The 23,737-nt window shown below is 37.8% G+C and overlaps 1 protein-coding gene across 1 annotated transcript in view; it reads left to right on the top strand.

The window, feature by feature from the left end:
* Window positions 1-10,709: 10,709 nt before the first annotated feature.
* The window catches only part of ANK2 (ankyrin 2), a 159,074-nt gene continuing 146,046 nt past the window's right edge, over window positions 10,710-23,737 (top strand). Inside the window, exons 1-2 of the mRNA XM_090139219.1 lie at window positions 10,710-11,056; window positions 23,229-23,330. Coding sequence (XP_089995345.1) covers window positions 10,730-11,056; window positions 23,229-23,330 — 429 coding nt within the window. The 5' untranslated portion in view covers window positions 10,710-10,729. The remainder of the gene's footprint in view (window positions 11,057-23,228; window positions 23,331-23,737) is intronic.

Here is a 23,737-nt window from a genome sequence, read left to right as displayed (position 1 = left end):
TTTTGTACGCAGTCTCTCCTTCCATATTGCCACTGAATTTCTGTGAGAATTTATACAGGTGACTCATAATTTTTGGCTAAGTAGTTACCTGGATTTACCAGAAAGCAGAAGTCAGAGATCTGAATAATAATCATTTATAAATATGTTTATTGTTATTACTATTTTGAAGAAAAAGTAAAAAGATGTGATAGAATAAGTATTATATTGGAAGAGGAAGGAAGAAATAAAAGTATTTTGTACTGTATTGTTTCACTCGCAGTATTTCCATTCCTAGAAGCCTGCCCACGCTGTGAATGCAGCCCAAGTGTTCATCTTCCTTCAAAATCCAAGAATCTCTTGTGAGAATAAGATAAAACGGATCCCGTTGAAAGGGCAGCAGAGACTAGATAGTGTTGTCTCTACACTGGCCCATGCATATTGAGCCCTTTGAATTTTTTGGGTCCTTTGCACAAAAAATACTTGGGCAGTGTTGAGAGTGTGCAGATGGTGTCAACAGTGGAAAGGAGCTGGGTGCAGCAGAAGGCATCTGTTGTTACTCAAGCTGGTTGTAATGTAAGCTGGTTACTTGAGCTTTTCCCAAAAATGCAGTATTGAGTTTTGAGAGAATCTGGTTATTGTGTGGATCCTTTCAGGAGGAAGAAGCAGTGCTTCACAGCTTCCATGCAGTTTAGATGAGTATTTCCCCTTAGATATTTTTCTAGAGAAATTAGACAAAATGGGTAACTCATGTTTTTAATACACCTCATAAACCTGTACATCAAAAACTATTACTTTTTGAAGCAAGATGGTCCCTGGAGAGGAACAACTTTGTAAGTATATTATACTGGGTAGATCATGAAATCTATTTTGCAGTTAAACGTCTGCTTTACGTGCCCTTTTATCGAGGTTGCTACTGCAGTTAAACAGTAGGGGCTTACGCTGCCTGCAGGAGGCCTTCTCCTGAGATGGCCGCCCTCTGCCCAGTGCTGCTGCAGGTGTCCTGCCTGCTGCCTAGAAGCCTGCCCTGGCATCACTGCCTTCCTGCCATGGCACAGGGGTCCAGAGGTGGTGGTGGTGTCTTAATGCCTGTTGGATCTTCGTCAAGTCAAATGCTGTATTGGCATTTGAGGTGTCGTCGTTCCATAGGGATCCCATCTAATAGGTGCTGCTGCTGAACTGCAGAGAACCTGGTGAAACTTACCTGCTTCGATACATATTTTTAATGATATCTTTGTCTTTTAGCTTTTTTTTTTTTTTTGGAAATGCTTTCTCCTGCATTCATGCTCTGCTGAATTTGTCCTTGCCCTAAAGTAGCCCAAAGTTAACATTTGTTGTCTGTTTCTGTGTTTATTTCTTGTTCTTAAAACCTTGGATATTTCGCCTCGTGTTTATTAGCACTGTTAATATTGTGCATCTGAATGGCAACTGAAGAAAGTTTTATAGCATTCTCAGGAATGCTCTGGAAATAAACTCTGTGGTTCTGTCATCGTGCTTTCTTTAATTTATAGATACATTACAGTTTTTAATAGTCCTGAGAGACTACTGTACACAGAAATTTGCCTTTTTTATTTTGTTAGCTGTTCATGGTCTGTCTCTTTTGCAGTGTTTAATGTAGACATAATTCAGAATCACCAAAGACTTCTCTGATGTGAACTTTGTTACAGATGCTACACTTGTCAGTATGTTTTTGGTGCTTATATTTATGAAGGGTTTTTTTTCTGAGTGATGTGTCTAGCTGAGGAACTATGTGACAATGTGCTTTTAATCATAAGATCTCTAACTTTTATAGTTAGAACCGCATGTTTGAAAAAATGTGTTTCTTCAGTTACATACAGTGTTTTTCTATTTTGTCCCTTTTTTTGATGATTTATATGACTATAAGGCGTAAATTGTTGTTTGCATACGGAAACTGAAATATTTTATTGTGCTGTTAAAATGCTTTTGATCACTTTTGGAAGATTGTCATCTTTTATTTATCATCCAGTGCAAAACATTTCAGTGTAAGGAAACAAAAAGTGCTAGATAGGAATGATATAGAACCAACTTTCAGGTATTGTTTGTTTACAAGGAATGGGTATAGCTTATAACTTTTCATTTCATGACTTGTTCTTTCTGTGAGGACAGGAAAAATAAGCCCAATAGTTTTCCTCTGCATTGAAGCCTTGTTGACTTTTTAGAGCCAGAGGTTGGAGTAGGTAATGCTAGATTTTGTTTTGATATTTTAGTTAGCTAGTGGTATGGTAAGTTGAGCAGATATACCACTGGCTTATATCACAGAATAGAAAAATTCACATTTTTATGAGTGTAGTTCAACTAAACTTGAATCTATTTTTCTCAGTAAGGTTATTTTCAACATTGACACAGATGAACTTAATGTTCAATATGTGTGCATGCGTATATTGTTATTTATTGATTTTTATTAATGTGTGAATTTTGGGAAATTAGGTTTAGTTTTCTTCCAGTCACACTAGACACTCTTTTTGGGTTTTAGTTTAACCATAAAGAGCTACTTACTAGAACAAATAATTTAGTATTTGAGATAAAACCATTTTCTAATGCTGATTAGTAGGACTTGCCATAGTGCATGTATGTAATGTCCCCTAAAATAATAGGTGGACATGGGATGCAAAATAAAATAAAATAAAAAAGGTACCAAATAGATGAACTGCTGATATATGCATAAGACCATATGTTATTATTATACATCAGCAACCTCTAATTGCTATGGGAGAGTAACAGCTTGAATCAAGAGTACAATACGAGCCAAAAATATACAATTCTTTGTTGATTCCCTAAAAATAGCCTTAAAAAAAAAACACAAAAAAACAAAACAAAAACAAAAAAACCCAAAGAAATATACGAGGTCCCGGTTCCACAAAAGATCTGATGGGCTCTAATAACTTTCAGTTAATAGCTAAGACATTTTGGATTTGTTAGGCACTGTGTTGGCCTCATCATCCTGCCTAGAGCATAGGTCCAGGGATGATGATTAGTTATGGAGTATTTTCCTTCTTGAAGCTTTCCTGCAGAAATGTTCAAAGCTTGTGAGAATGTAACTTTTTAAGGGGAGTGGGAAGCCTTCCATTTTAGAGTAGTACTGTTAGTTTCAGTGTAAGACAATGTTAAATAAGAAAAAATGTATCAACAACTACTCTTCCTTATGTTCCAGAGGCAATATTCTGTAATATTTAATGCACATTCACCCTTTTTCTTCCATGCATATTAGATTAGTTTATTAACAAAATGTTAAATCTCAGAGCAAACCAATTACTCCATTTCATATTGCTGTTTTGCTCCATCTTATTTTAGTTAATCAATCTCTCACTTCCCATTAGTAGCACTGCAGATACTACTGTTGTATAAATGAACTGTAGAAGGAAAAGCGTTTAGACAGGAAAACATCTGGACTTCATTGAATGCTGGGCATTTGCCTGAATAAAGTCCATTCTAATGAATGTCGTCAAATGAAAAGGAAAAATGATATTTTTTCACTGTATATGAAAGTTTTATAAAATTTGGAGGAAATCAGGAAAAATGAGAATTCCAGAAGTACTTACGGAACGAAGGCAGTGTAATATTGCTCTGATACAGTGCCAGTAACTGTATGGTGTTTTCGGAGGGAAGGAGATGGAGCAGGACAGTGTTTGTATAGGACTATTTCTCTTCTTTCTGTATTTTGGTAACATGGACTTAAGAGGCTGAGATGAGATTTTCAGAGCCAGCAGTGATCTCCCACTGATGCATTCAGCAGAGAAGATAGGGTGATTATCTTTAGAGAAGAGGATTGGGGCCTTATTTGGATATTACGAATTCTGAATGAGATAGCTTGACAAAATCCTACGGGATGGCTTAAGGCAGAATTAGTATCCTTGCTGTGCTAAGCAACAAAATTTAGTGCTAATTAAGGGCCAGATATTTGGTTTGGATTTAGAGTAAACTGCCTGAAACAAATAGGTACATATAAAAGCTTACTGCCACAAAGATGTAAATCACAAATTTCTCAGAAGAGGTTTTACTTTTGTCGAGAGGGGAGGAAAAAGAAAGAGCAGTTTGAAGCACAAGAAGTGGCGATATGCTTTTGTTATCTTGACCTGGATGGTTCTGAACTGCATTCATTACTACCCTGTATTTACTTTCTTAGCGTGGTAAAAGCTTTGCTTCGTCACTGCACTTACTTTGCTGCTTCTAGTAAGATCCTACAGTGTTAATCAAAGTGAAGTTGGTCCCGCACAAGGTTGACCCAAATGCTTCCTATGGTAGCAAAGTACAATGACTGCATTTGATGCTGTGTCTTTTCATCATTGCCTGTACATGCTGTGTTTATGCTGAATAGCGTGTGGTTTTTTTAATTCAGTGAGCAGTTGTAATTTCATAAAGCGACTACTTTTCTCTGTATGTCAGCAAGTACAAATATTGCTATGCATTGAAAATACTTCCTTCGGTCTGCAAAACAAGGATGGCAAAGAAGCAAGTCCACAAGAACAACAAAGTCCTGCCTTGAGTTGAAGGCAAGCAGGTATTAATTTCCTAATTTTCTGGCACACTTAGATCTTTGACAGTCTCTGATCTGCCTGTATGGCCCAACAACGTTTGCTGTCATTGCTTAAGAAAATTCTACCCAACAACTGCATGCTTTTCCTTCTGTGGATTCCATCCAGACTTTCAAAGTCAGCTATTCATTTTGCTGATTTTGTTATTGGTAGGTCCTTGTAATAATTCCTGTGTGTTTTTCATTGTTTGATATTAGCACACATTTTATTTCCAATGAATATCTCTCTTTGGAAAACAGAAGAGGGAAGCTATGCTGAGAAGAAACTGTTCAGGCTAGTTTTTACAAGAAAAATTTGCATGTGATTTGTAAGTGACTGGGCCTGGACTGTTTCATGGAATGGATACTTGTGAGAGGATAAGCACTGAATAGACCTTAAAAAAAGACAATCTAAGCTTTTTTAAAAACATATTATTATTGTATAGGTTATATACTTCTTTGTTCTAAACTTTCCGATGAATGAAACTATCTTTTTCCTGTGCTGTTACACCTGTGGCCTTTTCAGGATGCATGGCTGTTAGGTCTGAAGGACAGACTCTCTGTTCTCATGTTCTCATAGGGATGCAAAGACATATGTGCTGCTTAGAGTAAGGGCTCTCATTGTTACTGGCTGCAGAGGGCTGTTATGCTTACTGTGTTAAAATATTCATCTTCTAGAGCATAGCAAAATGATTTGTCATCTTCAAAATGGCTCAGAAAAAAAAAATTGTAGTTAATTGTACTCCCATTATTTAAACTGGAAAGGATTTGTTGCAAGGACTTCTGTAGTAGGCAACCACCTCTTCATAAAGGCTACCTGGTTTTCAGGAATTATTTGTTGTGACCTCTGTGAACAACACACAGAGATAAATACCAGAGGAAAGAACAGACTGAATCTTTGGGAGAACAATTGCATCAGGGTTATTATTGTAAAACATAAAGTGACATAAATGATATAAAAGCATAAGTAATTCAAGTTTATAACCTGCATGAGCTCGATGCCTGACTCAAAATAATTTTCAGAAGCAAGTGTTGTACTCAGCCTTCCTACTGAAGAATCCCAAGGAGTGAAAGAGTTTGCACTTACGAAACATTCAAAGTTCAAGAAATCTAGAAATACATGGGGCACAGTACAGTCTGTTCTCTCTTTCTCTTTTTTTTTTTGTTTTTGTTTTTAATCAGTGTGTTTAAACACAAGGATATAATAGGGAAGTCTACCTTGGGAAAAGATTATACCTTGGGAAAAATTAATAAATTTGGAGAAATTGTGCAATATATAAGTTGTGATTTGCCTTGATGCTTAGAGCTCTCTCTTTTTCTCCATATTACCATCTTATCGTTTATTTTGTGACACTAATGTTTTTACAGTACCGACTGTTTAGTTACTTTAGTTTCTCTGCTACATCAGAAAATAGCAGAAACCTCTGCTGGCAAACTAAGCTTTGATAGTAATAGCAAAAGGAATAAAGAATTATTATTATTTTCAGAGGAGCAGAACATTTGACTTTTGTTGCTATGTAACTGGCTAAGTCCAACCATTATTAGCCCTGTTTAATCTTGCGAAACATAAGCTTTGCCCTTCCTGGACTGGTGAATGGCACCCATAACATTAAGTCTCCATCTTGAGATTAGATTATAGCCTTGCTTTCACTGCTTCTCACTCCTTGGTCTTGGAGTTCTTAGCTGAGATTTTGCAAGTGGCAGCAGGTCAGTGGGTTTGTATTGCAGTGTTTTTCGTGATGGCCAGTAGCAGGAAATCCAAGTGTGTTGAGATGACTCTCTTTATCTCAAGGATCTTTGGAAAGATGAAAACAAAGTAAGTTGGTGGTGATATGCAGTGATGATAGCATATAATTGTTTTTTAAACTTCTTGGCTACGCTACGTAGCATATAATAGATACAGTACAATAAAAGTGCTGTACTACGTGTGAAAAAAAACATCTATTTCAGTCATTATATCGTTAGCATGCATCATTTTGATGGCAAGATTTGTCTTTTTTTTTTTTTTTTTTTGTATTTTTAAGGTATGACAAAGTTCAGGTAAACCTGACAGTAGAAAAAGTCACAAATATGTGCTGCTGTTTGCTGACTGAAGGAGTGGCAGTTTTTTTCAGAAGCTGTATAATGCTAACATTTAAACTGAATCAGGTGCATATCTGAGAAAATTGTCAAATATTAAATGCTACTCAGAACAAGCATTCTGTGATGTGCTAGATCTCCTTTCTGTCAAAAAGTAAATAATGTGGGAGTGTTCCGGTCAGGTTTAAAAATGAGAATCTTTACTGAACTATATGTAATTTTATCCTCAGCTGTATCTCTTTTCAGTGTTAGGAACACTGGAATGGTTAGGAAGGCTGTGCGACAGAATGTAACAAATAATGAGTTCTGCAAATTTACTTAATGGCTGTTTACACAAAACTGGAAAGTACATTTTGCTGCACTTAGTGGAAAAGATCTTTCAGAATGAAACTCTCAGAAGTCTGCTGAGAACTTTGTCTGTTGTTTTGTGTATTGGCTTTGTGTAGCTGAAAAGATGGTGATCATAACTGCTGCAGGCTCAGAGCATGTCTAAGTGATGAAACCAGAATGTTTCCCAAGGCCTATGGCATTAATTGAAATGGAGAAGGCAGATGATATTCCTCTCCATATGTTGCCATATTTTTTGCAGCTGCCTATTAAACTGGTAGTGCTCTTTACCAAGAATTTTGAACTATTTGATCTGCATTTTTTTGTTGCTGTAGTCCAATCACAATGTGTTATTTGAGTTGTACAAAAAGACAGATGTTGTGGGGAGAACGGTCCCCTCAGATTCTTCATTAAAAAATAGCTAGTGAAAGTGTTGCAGTGAGCCCTTGCATTGTGTAAGAATGATGCCAAGAGAAGAGCGAGCCTTATGGCTGTCTGGTAGCTCCAGGCAAAGTGGTAGTTGTTATCTTTTGAGCTCAATATGTCAACGTTTGTGTTCATGTCATCCTTATTTGTGCAGTCGTGTTCAATTTTGTATTCTTTGCATCATCCCAATGATTACCAGTCTTTAAGATTGTACATTTTCAGGTGACAATAAGGAAGGGCGAATGAACCACTCTCAACTTCCAAAAAGTACTGTGGAAAACCTACAGACTCAACATGAAACACAGTGTGATTTTTTTTTTCCACAGAAGCGTGAGAAATGTGTACAAATTTAAAACACAAGCGTATGGCAAAGACTGGAGCAGAAAGGTGGTCTTCTGCACTGTGGAGTTCTTATGTGTCTCCTGTAGTACCAACATTTAGGGGGAGCAAGAGAGATCACGTCTATGTCAGCTGCTTGCTGTCCTAGAATGAACCATGAAGTACAGCATATGAGATGCTGTGCTTGTGTCTTACCAGGCACATTCAGGTGTTCCTGAAGGTTTTGTAGTGAAGGATTGGCAGTTAACTATTGGAACCGCTGTTGCCAAAAGATTTGTTGTGTTACTGAGGAGTACAAGATACAATATACTATGCAAAATTAGTAGATTTCATGAATTATCTGCAGGAGGTTTTTAAACGTTCTGCTGCTCTGCGAAAAGGTGCAATACCACAGCTTCAGAGTAGTTCTGTCAATGTAGCAGAGCAGGCTCAGGCTTTCTGTACAAAGGAGAAAACTAGGAGCAGTATGAGTCTTGTGCTTGAGAAGCATGCCTTTGTGATCTGGTTGATTTGCTATCACCGCATTATACAGTAAATTTTCAGCCCAAATAACAAAAGCAAAAAAGGGCATGGGAACTTGCAAAGGTCTTGCAGCATATTCCTCCTCAAAGTCTTTGACTCCTACATCATAAGAGATATACTTTGCCTGAGTTTGGCAAAACAAGAAAATGCTTGCTTTCTGGGTAATTAGCCCTAATGACTTTGAACTACTTTGACAAACAGCAGTAATATTGTTGAAATACTGTGGCAGAAAACATATCCTCTGCTCTCCATCAGATAAATGTCTGCACAGGTTGTTCTTGCTTTCTGCAAGCATTATTTCAAAGAAAGGCAGGCTGCTGTTTTCTGGCCACCCTTTCCCTTTCAGCTGGTGCTTTGTTTCCCCTTATTCTCTTGCTTTCTGGTAAGAGACACAGGATTGTCAGTGTTGGAAAGGACCTCTAGAGATCATTGAGTCCAACCCCCTTCCCCCCACTGGGTAGCCTGTTCCATTGCTCCATCACTCTGACAGTGAAGTTCTTCCTTCTGTTAGTATAGAACTTTCTGTCTTCCAGTTTCTGCCCATCACCCCTTCTATTGTTGCACACCAGTGAAAAGACTCTGCCCTCATCGACTTGACTCCTACGCATTAGATATTTATAAGCAGTTCATTTCACATTAAATTGACTGCTCTATCCAAAAGCTTTTATTTCCAGTTCAGGTTGGATCCTTCACTATATGAACACTGTTCAAGTGAAGCTTTTGGTGACGTTCCTTCTTGCATCCTTTTATTTTTATATCTGCACATAGGAATTATGCTCGTGTATATACCTTACTGTCTTAGGGCAGGCTTATGGAAGAGTTCAGGAAAATCAAGAGGAGCAAGTGTAAGGTAGTTGTGGGTCAGCTATCCTCACACAAAAACTTCCCAGACATCATTTCTGTCACTGCTTTCAGCACTGTGGGAGCTGCAATGCAGTTGTGGTGGTTGGGGCTGCTGTCATTCTCATTATGATAAATTCACATCTGGACCTGCCCATAGCTAAGAAGTAAATGTGGGCACATCATATTTAGTTATTATAATTTTAATGTGAGCTGAAGCCTTCATTTGTCCATTAGCCATTTTAGATTTGAAGTTCAGGGTGTTTGAGTGTAAGATTTAACATTCTGTCACTTTTATTTGGCAATTGCTGAAAAAAATGTTATTTTTGTAGTTCAGAGTGGGGTTTTTTTTTTTCTTCTTTTTTCTGGTAGGCTTCATTCAGATCTATGTAAGTATAAAATCACATACACAAAAGGAACAGTGAATTTAGCTACTTTGTGTACGTGTCTGTCCAGCATGTATTCAAACTCATAACACATTGTAGTACCCTAGATTTGTCGAAGTCAAAGGAACTAATGATCCCATCTTGGTGCATTCATTGGGAAAGCAAAATTATAGAGCCATTTTAAATCTACCTCATAGTAGTTAAAGAAAAAGAAAAAAAGAAAAGAAAAAAAAAGAACCCTTTACAGAACAATAATCCTTAAAAGGGGGCTGGGGACTGCTCTCTCTGATTGTAACTGGCACTGCTGCGAAGGGTCACTGGATAGAAGTCAGTGGGGTGGGTTGGATCCCTGCCTGCTGTGTGTTGCAATACTTGGCATACTTTGAAACTCCAAAAAGAATGATGTTGACTAGGTGGCACATGTCTTTTAAGGTTCATTCTGTTTCTGAGGAATCTGGGGCTTGATTTTTTCAATACATGTCCAGTTCCACTCAAGGGTTGAATGTGCAATTGCACTATCCTAACTTTCTTACCTACAGGCAGGCAGGCTGTCTATGTTACCTCTGTTACCTCTAGCTGTTTCTGAAGCATTTAAAAAACGCTAATTATTTCTCAGCTAACTTTGTATGCTTTTTAAATTCTGCTGTGTACCTCTTCTGGAAGAGAGAACATAATGCTTCAGATGACGTTCATTCTTTTGGGTGCCATCATGATAACTAACTCAAACACAGGGGGAATGTCCTTGTTCTCTCTCTCTCCCTCTCTCTTTTTAAAAGTTACTATTCTAGCTTAGAAAAAGCCCTAAACTGAAAATACAAATAATCAGAACAAGATGAGACATGTTCCAGGCAAGAGCTAAAGTGATCTAGCATCAGAGATTGTTATTTTGGAGTACATTTGAGCTTATCAGAAATTAAAGTCGGGTTGTATCAATCCATGGCAAGCTCAGTACAGCTAGTATCTACATGAATGTGAAATAACATGGATCACTGGAATAAATGATTGTGAAGTCTGTACTCAGACATTTTGTCTTGCTTTGTAAATACCAAATAGATGCAACTCAATCATCTTTTTGAGTTTAAAAACTTGAAAGGCATTAGCAACATTCTGAAATTTAGTGCTTTATATAAACACAGTGGGGCCGAGAGCGGTAGGAAAAAATCAAAACATTCAAAGGCATGCAACTGGGTAATTCAATAACCCTCACATGTAGAGGCATTTCACACAGTGGGACTTTAACTTTATGTGCAGGCTGGCTGTGTGCTGGGAGGCAGTTCCCCCACCCCAGCCCAACTCCATTTACATGCATAGCTGGCCTGGTAGGTGTAAAAATAGACAGGCAGTGCCTGAATTGGAAATGGTCACCGACTGCTGCCTGCAGTTGCTGGGGTTTCGGGTTCTCTGTGGCACAGGACGGCGGGCAGAAGGAGTTGGAGTGCTGAGCACAGGCGCACCCATTGCAGTCCCACTTGGAGGGGTTACCAGGAGAACTGCGATGGGCAATGCACCCATTTGCCACGCATGTCACTCAGACAAGGGCATGAGGACGCCAGGGAACATGCAGGACTTGGATAGAGTCCCTGACTATTATGGATGCAACTGCGAAGAAAGTAAAGAACCTGAAGCCCGCGTAAGTCTTGGCTGAAGTAAACAGGAGTTGAAGGAGAGAATTATGCATGCTGGTTTGAAAAAGGATTTGTTTGCTCAGCCTGGATCTTGCTCGATATCTTGCAGTATTCAGTCTGCAAGACATATTTATGTACAAGCTCTGTTTTGTTGCGATGACTAATTGTGATTAATAAGTAGCTGTCACTAAGCTGTGCAGTAGCTGAGAAGTACTGTTTGCTACCCAAAGGTTTAGGTATGTGGAGAGAACACTAGTGAAGCAAGTCCTGCAAATGAATGGATGTAGTCAGCTATCCTAGTTTAATGTGACTACCGTAAATGATCCTACACTGTTTGTTCGCAGAACAGAAGTCAGGATCTGTGTGTTTTTTTTTTTTAAATTTTAAAATTGTTTTCTCCAGTACATGTTGTTACTTGTATATGTTTGCAGCAGAGAATGTCTTTATGTAGAGTAGTGCAGCAGTGAACAGGAGGCAGGCATGCAAAGGAGGGTACATTGACAACTTTTTGCAAAGCTGAGAGTTAGGCAAGCAGTAAGTGATAACAACAGTCATGTCAAAAGAGAGTCTCTGAGACAGATATTTTATAGTATTGATAGCAAATTAAGTGCCCTTGTTTTCCATTGTTTTCCCCTCTACTTGACAAATTCATTTTTAAAATGGTTGTTTTCATGAAAATCAACAATAAAAGGGCTTAACATCAAAATTCTGGCAGAACAAGATCAGAAAACCATAAAAACTGATGCATTCAAATTTGATCTTGTCCCATATTGATCTACAAGTAAAAATTGTTCTCATCTTTAAGCTTTGCATTTGCATGGCTTACTGCAGTACATTGTAGAAGCTGTAGTTTGGATGAGCAGTAGAGCTCAGAAGGGAGGAGGAGACTGGGGGTGCTCTCAGCAGCAGCTCACAAGAAGTTCTGACTGCCCCAGAAGAACATATGCTTGGTACTGTCTCGGTTTTCTGGTAGAAAAAAAAAAGATACTGATTTTTTTCTGACCAGTTCTGCTTTTTTACCTGATAACACAGTTGGATCAATTCTTCAGAAATAAAACTTGGTTCAACTTAAATGATAAAATCAAGCTATTTCTTTGAGCTTTCAGGCAGCTTTTTTCTCTTACCAAGCAGTTTTTAATTAACAAATAAGCTCCAGCATTTTTGATGGGAAACAGCAGTAAGGAGGAAAAGGAGTGAAAGCACAGAGCTTCCTGGCATGGCCGGAGATGGAGGGAGGATGTCTATTTGATTTTGCTTTGGACAGACAGTATAATATTTCCCTTATGCTGAGGCTGTTAGGCAATGTATGGAGGTTCCCTGTGGTAAGAAAAACTCAAATAAGCAAACTCTGCAGCAGTTCCCCCTGCTTGAATTTACAGTCCCCAAGCTGCTCTTCTGCATAAGGTCCAGTCTGTGAGGAGGCAGGAGCAAACCAAATCCAGCAGCATGTGATTTTAACCTTGGTTATTTTTTAGATACTTTCTTAGTTCAGCCTTCAGAGCTTTTCATAGCAGGCAGAGATCACGTATTTTGATAATGGGTTTGATAGGTGTTTCATTGTAAGATCCTGGCTTTGGATCTGGGAGGGACTGACAGAGTTGCTTTGGTGGTAGTTCAGATGCTACAGTCCTTTAAAGGTTATAAAGGAATATAGCCTTCCTTATTTCCCTAGGAAGAATGCAGTTCATTATTATATTTATTTTTACGATTACTTATAGAAAAATTTTAAAAAATATATCTGTAGATTAGAAATGTCAGTCATGTTTTGTCCTGAAGGGAGAAGTTGTACACTGTTTTCTCTCAAACAGGAATATAGCATCCAGCACAATACTTGCTAGCTCAGGGCTTCCTGTGCCTCTATATGGCTGTAGCTGTGCTTGCTGTATGAAGGGTGCCTGAGAAGGGATGCTACATCAAGCTAAGTGTGACGACTCCATGAATCTTCTACCAGATATGAAGTACAGAATAATTTACCTGATACTTGGCAAATTCATGTGGCAATATTGCTGTTCATAATCTAATCTTTCTAAGCCAAAATCAAATACAGTCTGCTGCTTCAGACCCGTCTTGTTGAAGAAATCAGGAGTGTGTTTGTACGACTCTCCTGAGTTGTCTACATAATGCAAAATAACTCTCTTAAATGGGGAGACAGATGTTGATCTGAGTTCACCTTTGAAGTAAAAACAATATTTCAAAACAAACAAAAATCCAAACTACTTTCACAATCATACATGTAGGTTTTTTTTATGTGCTGCTACCAGGAGATCTCAGGTGACTGAACACTTTGGTTCCTGTGGTTCATCGCATTTGCTGTGCACTGATTTCCCTCCTTGATGATTAACTACCTTTTTATTTGCTCTTGAAATTATATTTGCTCTTGCAAGGCTCAGACACCCCCAGCAGAGATTCTTGCTTCTCAGGCAAAGCCACGGTGATGTGGTCTTTGGCATTGTGGCACAGGGCAGCAGGACACTCAGTGTAGGGAGCTGGTTGCAATGCAGTGACACTGAGAAGTGATGAACAGTGCTGGTAGGCTGTTTCCAAAATCTGGGAAGTATCTGTGACTGTAGGGTGTGGGGCTCATGGTCCAGATTGCTCTCCTACGCCCATTACTACAGCATGTGGAACTGGAGCCAGAAAGTTTTAAATAGAAACAGAAAATTGCAAGTTTCCAAAATGGGGGTTTTACAGGTGGCGGAAAATACAGCTGAAGAGCTATTCATTCAGGTGAAGTTAGATAAAATTTGTTCTTTTGTCTGATGCCCAGAGCAGAATTATTTGAAATTAAGCCCCAAGTTTACAGGGGTTTTGTTTCCAAGGTAATGTTATGCAAGGAATTAAGGGGAAGCACTGACTGGTTAACATTATAGTCATTGCATACACAGCAAGTGTCATGCTTAAAGAGGAGAAGGGTATTGTCTGATTTGGATGTGCTTCAGGTGTAACTCCTTGTCAGCTGGGAATAAGTTAATGTCAAGAAACAAAAGGAAATTATCCATGTTGGGTACTGGGCTACTTGTACATGAATCCCCAAAAAATCTACTAAATGAAACTTTTTTTCTTCTTCTCCCACGAAAGATGGAGTTAAAAATAATTCAGTTACTGCTTCACAATCTGCTTTACCTTGCTTTACAGGAAGATGAGTCTTGCTGTCAGAACTAGCTTTGAATTAGAAACTGCTGCCTTTCAATAACACCCATTTTGTTTGCATCTATTTTAGTCCATCTCAGTGGAACATGAAATCATTTTTTTCTGTTTATGGCGCCAGTAAATTTGAATCAATTGGCAATCGGTTAATGGTGTTTAGGTAAGTAAAGCTGTCTGATCTGTCTGATTCATTAGCACTGATGGTGTTAGCATGTTTCTCTTAATAGAAAATATCCCTCCAGTGACCAGATCAGATAGAAAAGGATGAAAAATTAATGACAGAATTCTTCATCAACACTCTGTCATAAACTTCATTCATAGGCTAGATTTCGCTTAGGTGTCTTTGGAATGGCATGCTAATTCTTTCTAAAGATGTTCTCACATTATTACCGTTACTTCTACATGTAGGGACATCATTAGTAATGGAAACTTGAAACAGAAATCATGTAGATGCCTGCCAACTTCTGAAGGGGTTCCAAATATCCCAAAATCTGAATATGTGGTGCCCAGATGATCCAAAATACTACTGCTTCCTTTAGTATGATTCCATTCCTTTAGCAGGAATCTTGGTTCCATATCAGAATTGAAGAGACTTCAGTGAATGGAAGTGTCACACAGGAGAAAGGAGACTGAGCCCATGGTTCAGTTGAACATTCTGTGAATCCTTTCTGTTTCAGTAAATGATAAAAACTAGACTTCCACTCAAATTTCAATTCAGGAAACTTTCCCAGTAAACAAAAGGATTATCTATTTCTACTCTTAGAGTAGAATGAAAGTTGTAGTAAAAGGTAGGAAGATTTTTCTAGTTTTTAGGATCGCTCAGACTATGGTAAAAGCTTTTATTTTTTAAACTCATCTTTTATTTATTTGCAGGGTTTTTTTTTGTTTTTTGTTTTTTGTTTTTTAATCTAGACTGTATTTCTGTTTTACATTCATCCTGATCGCTATAAATTTGACTTGCACGCTTTGTTTCCAAGCTGAGACTTACCCCAGATTTTATTTATGTATGTAGTTATTAAGGGTGTGAATAGCCCAGTGGGATATCAGGGGTTACATACGCCTGAAGCTCAGTTAGTACTGGTGTGTTGTTCTGGATTAAGCCTCCCTTATTGATGTTGCTTTATACTTTAACATCAGTATGGATTAAAATAACATTGTTTCAAATAGAGAGTCAAGAAGGAAACTGCAGCTGAGCAAAAGGCTTTTACAGGGTTCTTTTTCATAGAAAGCTATGCAGTTTTGCCTCTGTTCTCACAAATCCTTCATTGACATAGTAAAAGTCAGCTGGCAGTATGTCCAGTATGTCAAGTTAATGAACGTAGTGGGAGGACTCCTACAGCTGTCTGTGGCAGCTAAGTATCATAAAGGTTTTATAGAGGACATTTGTTTCTTGGCTCAAAGAAGGGTTGATTTCACATTACTTTTCTCTTCCCCTTTTGCTGCTGCTGTTGCTAATCTTGGCCCAAACTCAAGAAAACAGTTCTGTTTATATCCATCCTTTGGTGATGAACATGATTAATTTGAGATCTGTTTGGTCCAAAGATGTGGTAAAAATTTCAGTGAATGCTGATTTGCTGAACATAGTCACTTATTCTTTTCATGGTTAAAAATAAGTCCAAACTGATAAAATATTTGTACATTCCACTGGAAAGAAAAGAATGGCTGGAAAATGTATCATCTGCAAATACTGGAATTTCAAAACGGAGTTTTCAAAAATGTTCAAGCTGTCACAGAATAACAACCAGCACAAATAATTGGGATTTTTCCCATCGTTATGGGAATAATGGCATTGCAATACAGCTGTAGTTTTATAATGAACATATGTCATGGAGGTGAGCAGGGAGGCACTTCCTGTACTCGGCTCTGGAGAGGCTGCAAATTGAGTACTGTGTTCAGTTTTGGGCCCATCCCTACAAGAAAGGCATTGAGGCCCTGGAATGTGTCCAGAGAATGGCTCACTCAGCAAAGCTGCTGAGGGGTCTGGAGTACAGATCTTATGAGGAGCGGCTGAGGGAGCTGGGATTGTTCAGTCTGCAGAAGAGGAGGCTCAGGGGAGACCTTATTGCTCTTTACAACTGCCTGAAAGGTGCTTGTGATGAGGTGGGGGGGTCAGCCTCTTCTCCCGTGAAACCAGAGATAGGATGAGAGGGAAAAGCCTCAAATTGTGCCAGGGGAGGTTCAGGTAAGATGTTAGGAAAAATTTCTTCTCAGAAAGGGTGGTGAGGCACTGGCACAGACTGCCCAGGGAGATGATTGAGTCATTGTTACTGGAGATGTTCAAGAAAAGGTGGTTTATTAATAAATTCAGTACAACTGAAGTATGTATAGCAGATGTACTTCATTCTAGTGTGAACCAGCATGAAGCTAGTTTTCACCACGAAATCTACTCTGTGTGCTTAAATGGGGAAAACTGAATGTTGAAAATAATTTTTGAAATTGAAATAAGAAAATAGCATGTTGTTCATCCATCTTCCATTATGTCTTCCTGTAAAATAACAAAAGGAAAACATATGCAAAGGAAGTGGATTTGAAAATAAAGTACTGGTATGTCTTTCTTTTCTTTCAGGTAATAAATGTTACTTTTTTAAAAACTGGGGAAATTGCCACAGAATCCCAGGGATTAGAAAGGACCTTGAATGTTCATTTAGTCCAGTCCCCCTGCTGGAGGAGGAACACCTAGATCAGGTCACCCAGGAACGTGTCCAGGCAGAGTTTGAATGTCTCCAGAGGAGACCCTGCAACCTCTCCAGGCAGCCTGTTGCAGTGTGTTCTGTCACCCATGTTTCGATTAGGGTTATTATATCATTAAAAAACATTTACCAATGCCAGATTACTGAGTTTGTGCCATTTGGACTTCAAGATTTAGCAAACAATTTAAAGTCTTTGCCCTCTTGCAGGCATAGCTATATCTTAGTTTAGGCTTATAGTTCACAAAATCACCGTTATTCAATTGCTGTTCTTTGAAGATCGGCAGTGCTTTCAGTGCAATATTAAAAAAAAAAAAGAAAAAAAAAAGAAAAAAAAAAAGAAAAAAAAAGATCAGGGTGTTAAAGATAAAATATGAGAACTGACAACATTTACAGAAAGCATTTCCTGAGAAAAACCGTTCCTTTTCAATTCCTACCTTTTACATTTGGATTTTAGTGTGGAAAAAGTAACCATACTGGCAAAAGAAACATATGTGACAAATGAGTTGAGTAATGGTAACACCTCCTCTGTGCTCCCTTGTAGAGTTGCACCCAATTAAATGGTGTTTTGTTTGAGCAGATGGTTGCTGAAATCAGAGAATAACCAAGCCAATTGGGATAAAATCTAGTGGTTGCCTCAAGGGTAGGAGCAGAAATTGATACTGATAATAAAAAATAAATGAAATGTGTTTACATTGCTGCCATTTTTTCTCCCTACATCTTTCAAGTACTGAATAACATCAAGAAGCCATGAAATTCTGAGTTTACATTATGCAAATTTAATTCTGTGTTGAGCTGAATTCTCAACCCCAGATGTTACCTGAATATATTAATATGATAAGTCACCAGTCAATTAAGAACTGCTTAATGTACATTTTACCAATTAGAGAAGCAACTGTTGAACAAACCCTTCCTTACCATTCAGGATTTTGTAAGTAGCATCAACAGCCAGAAAAATCTGAAGACTGACAAATTCTGTCTTCATGCTGACTTCATGTCCAACAGTAATACAGGATTCAGTTTAACATGGAAGTTTTTGTAACTACTAGTTATTTGACTTTCTTGATGTTTATAATGCATGTCAGTTAATAGGTCTTGCTTACTTGCTGATCAGGACCAGCCTCTTCAAAAGTTTTTGTTGCTTAAACGTTCTCTGTAAATTCTAAGCACAGAGTTCCAGAGAGGCTGCTTGAAAAGTACGTTTAAAAGGGTTGTTAGTTTTGAGACTTTAATATGTAGACTAAAGTTATGCAGAACAAATGTGTTAAATTGAGGTGACAAACATCTATTTCTTAACTATACACTGGTTTTGACTTCTCTTTTTCCTGCAATTCAGTCAATAAACTCTAACAAGTGAGAAATATTCAACAGATCTTACTGCTAGGTTCTGTTCTCACAGGGAGGTATCTGGGGTTGTGGACCAAGGATAGGCTCATTCCTGTGATTTGGTGAAATAAGATACAATTTTGTTGTAGAAATGATTTCAAACATGTATTTGGATGATTTAAATAGTGTTACCGTAAAAGCAGGCTTTTAGTTACTGAGAACAGAAGGCTCCTCTGGCCTTCTGTTTCCTTGTTGAGCATGAAGCTGGTTTTCACCAGGAAATCTGAATGTGTTGAGAAATTCTAGGGAGTTGGGTATATCCTATGACTTCAGCACTACACATCACAATTTGTTTTTGCACATGTGAATACAGTGCCTTTGAAATAGGATGATGGTATGTGCTGTGAGTGATGGGCTCTGTTGAAACAGGAAAAGCAACCAGAGTGAGGACAGAGGATCCAGAAGGCAAGGTTTCTGACTATTTGAATAAAACACTAATTTCCATATCTAATTTAGTTACTCAGATTCTGTGAGTTGTGCATTTGAAATTCGAGCAAAAGTCTGACATAACATTTAGCATGGAAGAAGCCTCTCAGCCTTTTTTTTTTAAACATTATCTAATGTTCATTCTGTCCTCTCACATATCTCACATTTTTATTATGCTAAATTTAATAATATATTTATCAGCTAGTCTGATAACTAGCTAATTATAAACAGCACTTTTGCATTGTGCTATGAGTATACTAACGTTACGGTGGCTATTTTCTACGCAGTAGCTCATTTGTTCACAGTACTCGGGAAATTTCTCACTTCTGTTTGGAGTTGTTCATCCTCACTCAAAAGCTGAAGAAAAGCTTAGTTAAATGATAGTTGTCATAGACTCGTAGCACTTTCTTACTGCATGTGTGTGTAACGTGTTGTGGTGGAGGTAATTGTTTTTTTAACAGTGTATGTTAACCTGGATCATGAGCAGTTTTTTTATATATCTATAGAATAAATGGTACAGATTCAACCTTGGTTACTGTGAGAAGAAATTACGTTACGGAGCAGTCCAGTGTTAAATACACAATTAACAATAGCTAAAATTTTCATGGAGCAGTTTAGAGATCTCAAAATAGTACATTAGAAAAAAGCTGCTTAATTTAGCCAGGTTATCACTTTGTCCTGTAGTGTAAGATTCCGGCTAAGTATTCTTCAGCTCTTTGTATCTTGTTCTAATGGCATCTTAATAACGTTCTGATTAGGTTGTGCATCTTAGTGAGCCCCATGTAGACAGAAAGATCCCTATGTTTGAATGACATGTCAAAGTGCCAGGAGAGATTTTGCAAATTAACGTGTCAGCATTGGATGTGTCCAGACTTCCAGCTTTTCATGTTCTCATGTTTGTCACCTACTACTCACCATACTCTTTGGTAATCTCTTCCTTGTTGATAGTGTGTTTGCTTTTGTATATGATCTACATATAATTGTACAACTTAAAAATATCAGAGGTGTTTGCGTAGGGAGAGATGACGTGCTATGTATCATAGGGTGCAACGGATTCTGGCTTCATGTTTTTGTGAAGAAAGTGTCTTTGCATGACATTTGGCTGTCAGTTTGTCTTCACCAGTCAACAAGCCAGCAAAGACCAGCACATCAGCTTCTGTGCCACAGAAATGCATTAAGAATTCAAGGAAAAATTCTGCAATTATGGAAAAAAGAAATGTCATGAGATTACTGTGTCAACTGGAAAAATCCACAGATCCCAAATCATGGTTACCTAGTGTGGTGAAACTACAGAAAATGGCTGCTGTGGACTACTGAGACAGTTCTGTTGAGATGGGTTTGAATTTGTGATGTGTCGAAGTGAGTAAACTGCTGAGAGCACAGTCCTGACAAAAATGACTTTAAAGACCTTGAAATAACAGGGAAAAGGAGAAACTAATGATGACTTACTGAAAAATCAGAGATGACAACCAAATCAGGAAAGAAAATAGATATACGGTTTCCAAGCTTTAAAATGCGGTGCTGAACCTTTGAAAGTTCCTTCAGCTATCAGTACGCACTGATATTTATGCGTGAATTTGTATGTGAAGTGACTGAATTGTGTTTTGTGTCTTTTAGTTGTATATTCCAGTTTGATTTAAATAAGAGCACCATTTTTGTGTGGAATAATATAATGCCCCAGATGACAGTGGTTAGTGGTCTGAGATACTGTAGTAGAAACATTGTGCAAGAGAGGCTGTAAAAATACCAGGCTTGGTGAGCTTGCTTGCTTCTTCTCTACCTTGGCTTGATCAGTTGCTTTCTAGTATCTTTGCTAGTTCCTAAAACAAAAAAGAGAACAGTAGATGCTCTCTGTGATTTGATGTAATCTCTGTTGACCCTCGTGCTCCTGACTGCTAAGTCTTAGCGATAATCCTGGCATGACTCCATGTAAGTGCATGCTGATCTTCTAGGTTGTTGTCATGTGTGGTCAGTTGTTTTGCTTACGCTTCATATGTGAGTCTGTAAAAAACTATTTTGAAATAGGAGAGATGGACTATAAAGAGGTGGGTACAATTATATTCACCTAATGTGAGATCAGTACATGCTACAGTGATAAAGCATGTTTTTTTTTTTTTTTTTTTAAAGAAAAGAGATGATGTGCTCTGATATTTTCCAAGGCATCTAAAAGGAGCATTGATGTCCCTTGGTTTTCTACTGGGATTTTAGCTATCCTATTGCTCTTCTCTCTACAATTAAGCACTGTTATTTCAGAATGAGAACATACATGGCAAAGATGCTTCTGGAATAGAAGACTCTGTACAGGGAAGTAATCATGTATAGGTAATTCATAATAATTCTGCATGTTGACAAGAAGTGTATATTCCACGTTTTAATTGATATTCAAGTGTATGTAATGAATCTTGCAATGACTTGCATTAATTTTTAGATGACAGAAGTATGCATCAAGAAAATGAGAGTCTATTTTGAAAATGCTGCTTGCATCATCTTAGCCAGAAACAAATGAAACGTGCTTATATGGTCCTACGTACCATCTGAGCTTTCAGCAGTAACTGGGGACTTAACATTTTGGCCTTTTGTGTTACTCTGCGTGAAAGAAAAAACAAGCTATGATGGATTTATCCTTAATAAAAAAGAAGTTGTAGATGTCTGTATGTGTCATTCAACCTTAACAACCTCTTAAAAGTATGAAAACAGATTATTTCAGGTCTGGCATGTTAATTTACTGTTGTAAAGCTTGAATAGAAATGGAACTAAAAAAGGTAATCCATGTGTCATATTGAGGGCAAAGGTGTTTCAACCATCACTTTCAAGAGTGTCAGAATTTACTGCTTGTGAGTTCTAGTGTTTGATCTTGATTAACATTTTTACCAAGACAACTGTTGTTTCAAGGATATTTAAGATCAAAATATGTATTTTGTGTGTATGTATGTGTTGTGTGCACATGCACTACAGAGGAGACAGCACAGTGTTAATAGTTACCATTTAGTTTTAAATGGCATCTCTTTCAGGTGCCCACTGACATCTGCCTCTGTGTCAAGCTTCATCTGAGTGCTTGATTGTCTCAGGCCGGAAGCTATAAGAGATTTCTGTCAGTGTGAATTCATGTGCTACCTTTCTTTTCACCCTGCTGTGTTTTTAGAAAGGCGGTCTGTTTTCGTAACAGCAAAAGATGTGGAAAATATGCTGGAGTTTACTTAAAGGAATTCTAAAGGAAATATTTTTGTCTTGATATGTACTGCAGTTGTAAAAAGAATCATTTTGATGACATCCATCTGTTTCAGATTAAAATAAGTTGGAATCAGTGGTTGTGAAGTGAGTTAGTATGGTGCAGTAATCTGGGCAACAGAAATAAATGCTTTGTAATGGATCAGGTGAGTGGAAAAAAAATGCTTTGTTGATCTGAATTAATAAGCTGGAAGTGAGAAGCTTCCAGGTTGTTCCAGGTGAAATTGTGGTTTTCATCAGGTGCTTATGGCAGAGAGGTGCAATTAGGTGAGGAACACTTTTAATGCCTGGCTCAGTGGTGTGCAAACCCTCTGTGCCTTTGTATCCTGACCTCACTGTGCAGCCTTGAGTGGTTACCTATATGCCTTCTGAAACACAATCCTACTCTATTTGCTTACTTGATGTATGGAGATTGCTTATTTTATGTACAACGATGATTACTCTCTGTATGTGTGTTCCCAAATGCTAATTCTGTTTAAATATTACCTCTATTGCACGACTTTTTGTTCTCCGTGGATTGTTGGTTGCATTAGTGGCTAATTTATCTGTGTGTAGGTTCCCACATAGGTGAATAGCAAAGTGCATGTTAGTTCAAATAGCCAATGTAATTTCATGGCATAATTGTTGCTGAATATGAGAAGGCTGAAACATTTTGTGATCCCTTACTTTAATGATACATCACACAACCTAGCTCAAGAACAAATTGCAATGCTGATCAGTTTTGTGGGTCTTCCCCTCCTATTCCCCATCTTGCCCCAGTTTGTGTTACACTAGATAAAATCTATCTGTAGGACCTTTGTTTTGCTCTTAGGTATTTTTTTTTCCATTATATACTTCGTGTATAGATAGTATTTGTGCATGAACCTGCATTGTACTCGTGAAGCTTTGTACACCAAAAACAAATCCCAAGCTGATGTGTGTTTTTTTAAGCATCTTAACCAATAACAACTGATGAATAATTTTCCTGCATTCTGAACACATACATAGAAACCAGAAAAAAATGACTAGGAAACCTATTGCTTTTTATTTTTCCTTGTTGTTAATACGAGTTACTGTGATTTTTGTCTTTTCATTGCTTCTTGCTAAGTTCTAAACTTCAGCAATTATTGCACCGTTTTGCTTTACAGGTTTGCTGTTTTGCACAAGTGTAGCCCTGTTTTTTTTGTTAGTGCAGATCCAATGCAAATTCTTCACAATTTTGTTCCCCTGCAGCATAACATGTGGAAACCTTTCACTGTGATGAAATTATGGTCTCTTTTAAGCAGGAGCTAATTTGAGATTTTTTCTGCTTATCTTTTTACAGTCTGACAGCAATGCAAGCTTTCTCCGAGCTGCCAGAGCTGGCAATTTGGACAAAGTAGTGGAATACCTGAAAAGTGGAATAGACATTAACACATGTAATCAGGTAAGATAATTGAAGGGCAAAACTACACGAGGAAAATGTAAGTCATGCCCTCTTCACCAAACTAGAATTTTCAGGCTAGATTACCTCATGTAGATGTTATAATTCGTCTCAAGCTATGTCTTTAAGTTGTTCTTCAGTGGGAACTTTCTATTTAAAGCTGTTAATGCCTCTATATTGCATTTAAATAAATCTTTGTATAAGCCTTTTGGAGCTCTTCTTTCTGACAGTGTCTGCAGGTTTGAATATGTACATTACTGGTATACGTAAAATCAAAATTTAGGGCATTTTCTGGTATTCTAAGGCTAATGGACCTACTGTTGTGAAGTTCCAGTTCCAGCTGAAACGGTGAGCAGTGAATATAGCTGTATTCCTGAAAATATTCAATTTATGGAAAAAACAAACAAAAA

This window comes from Phasianus colchicus, chromosome 4, assembly GCF_987193195.1.
Source record: "Phasianus colchicus chromosome 4, bPhaCol1.hap1.1, whole genome shotgun sequence".
Taxonomy (NCBI): Eukaryota; Metazoa; Chordata; class Aves; order Galliformes; family Phasianidae; genus Phasianus; species Phasianus colchicus.
Note: the sequence above shows the minus strand (reverse complement) of the source record. Positions and strands in the feature narration are given on the sequence as shown.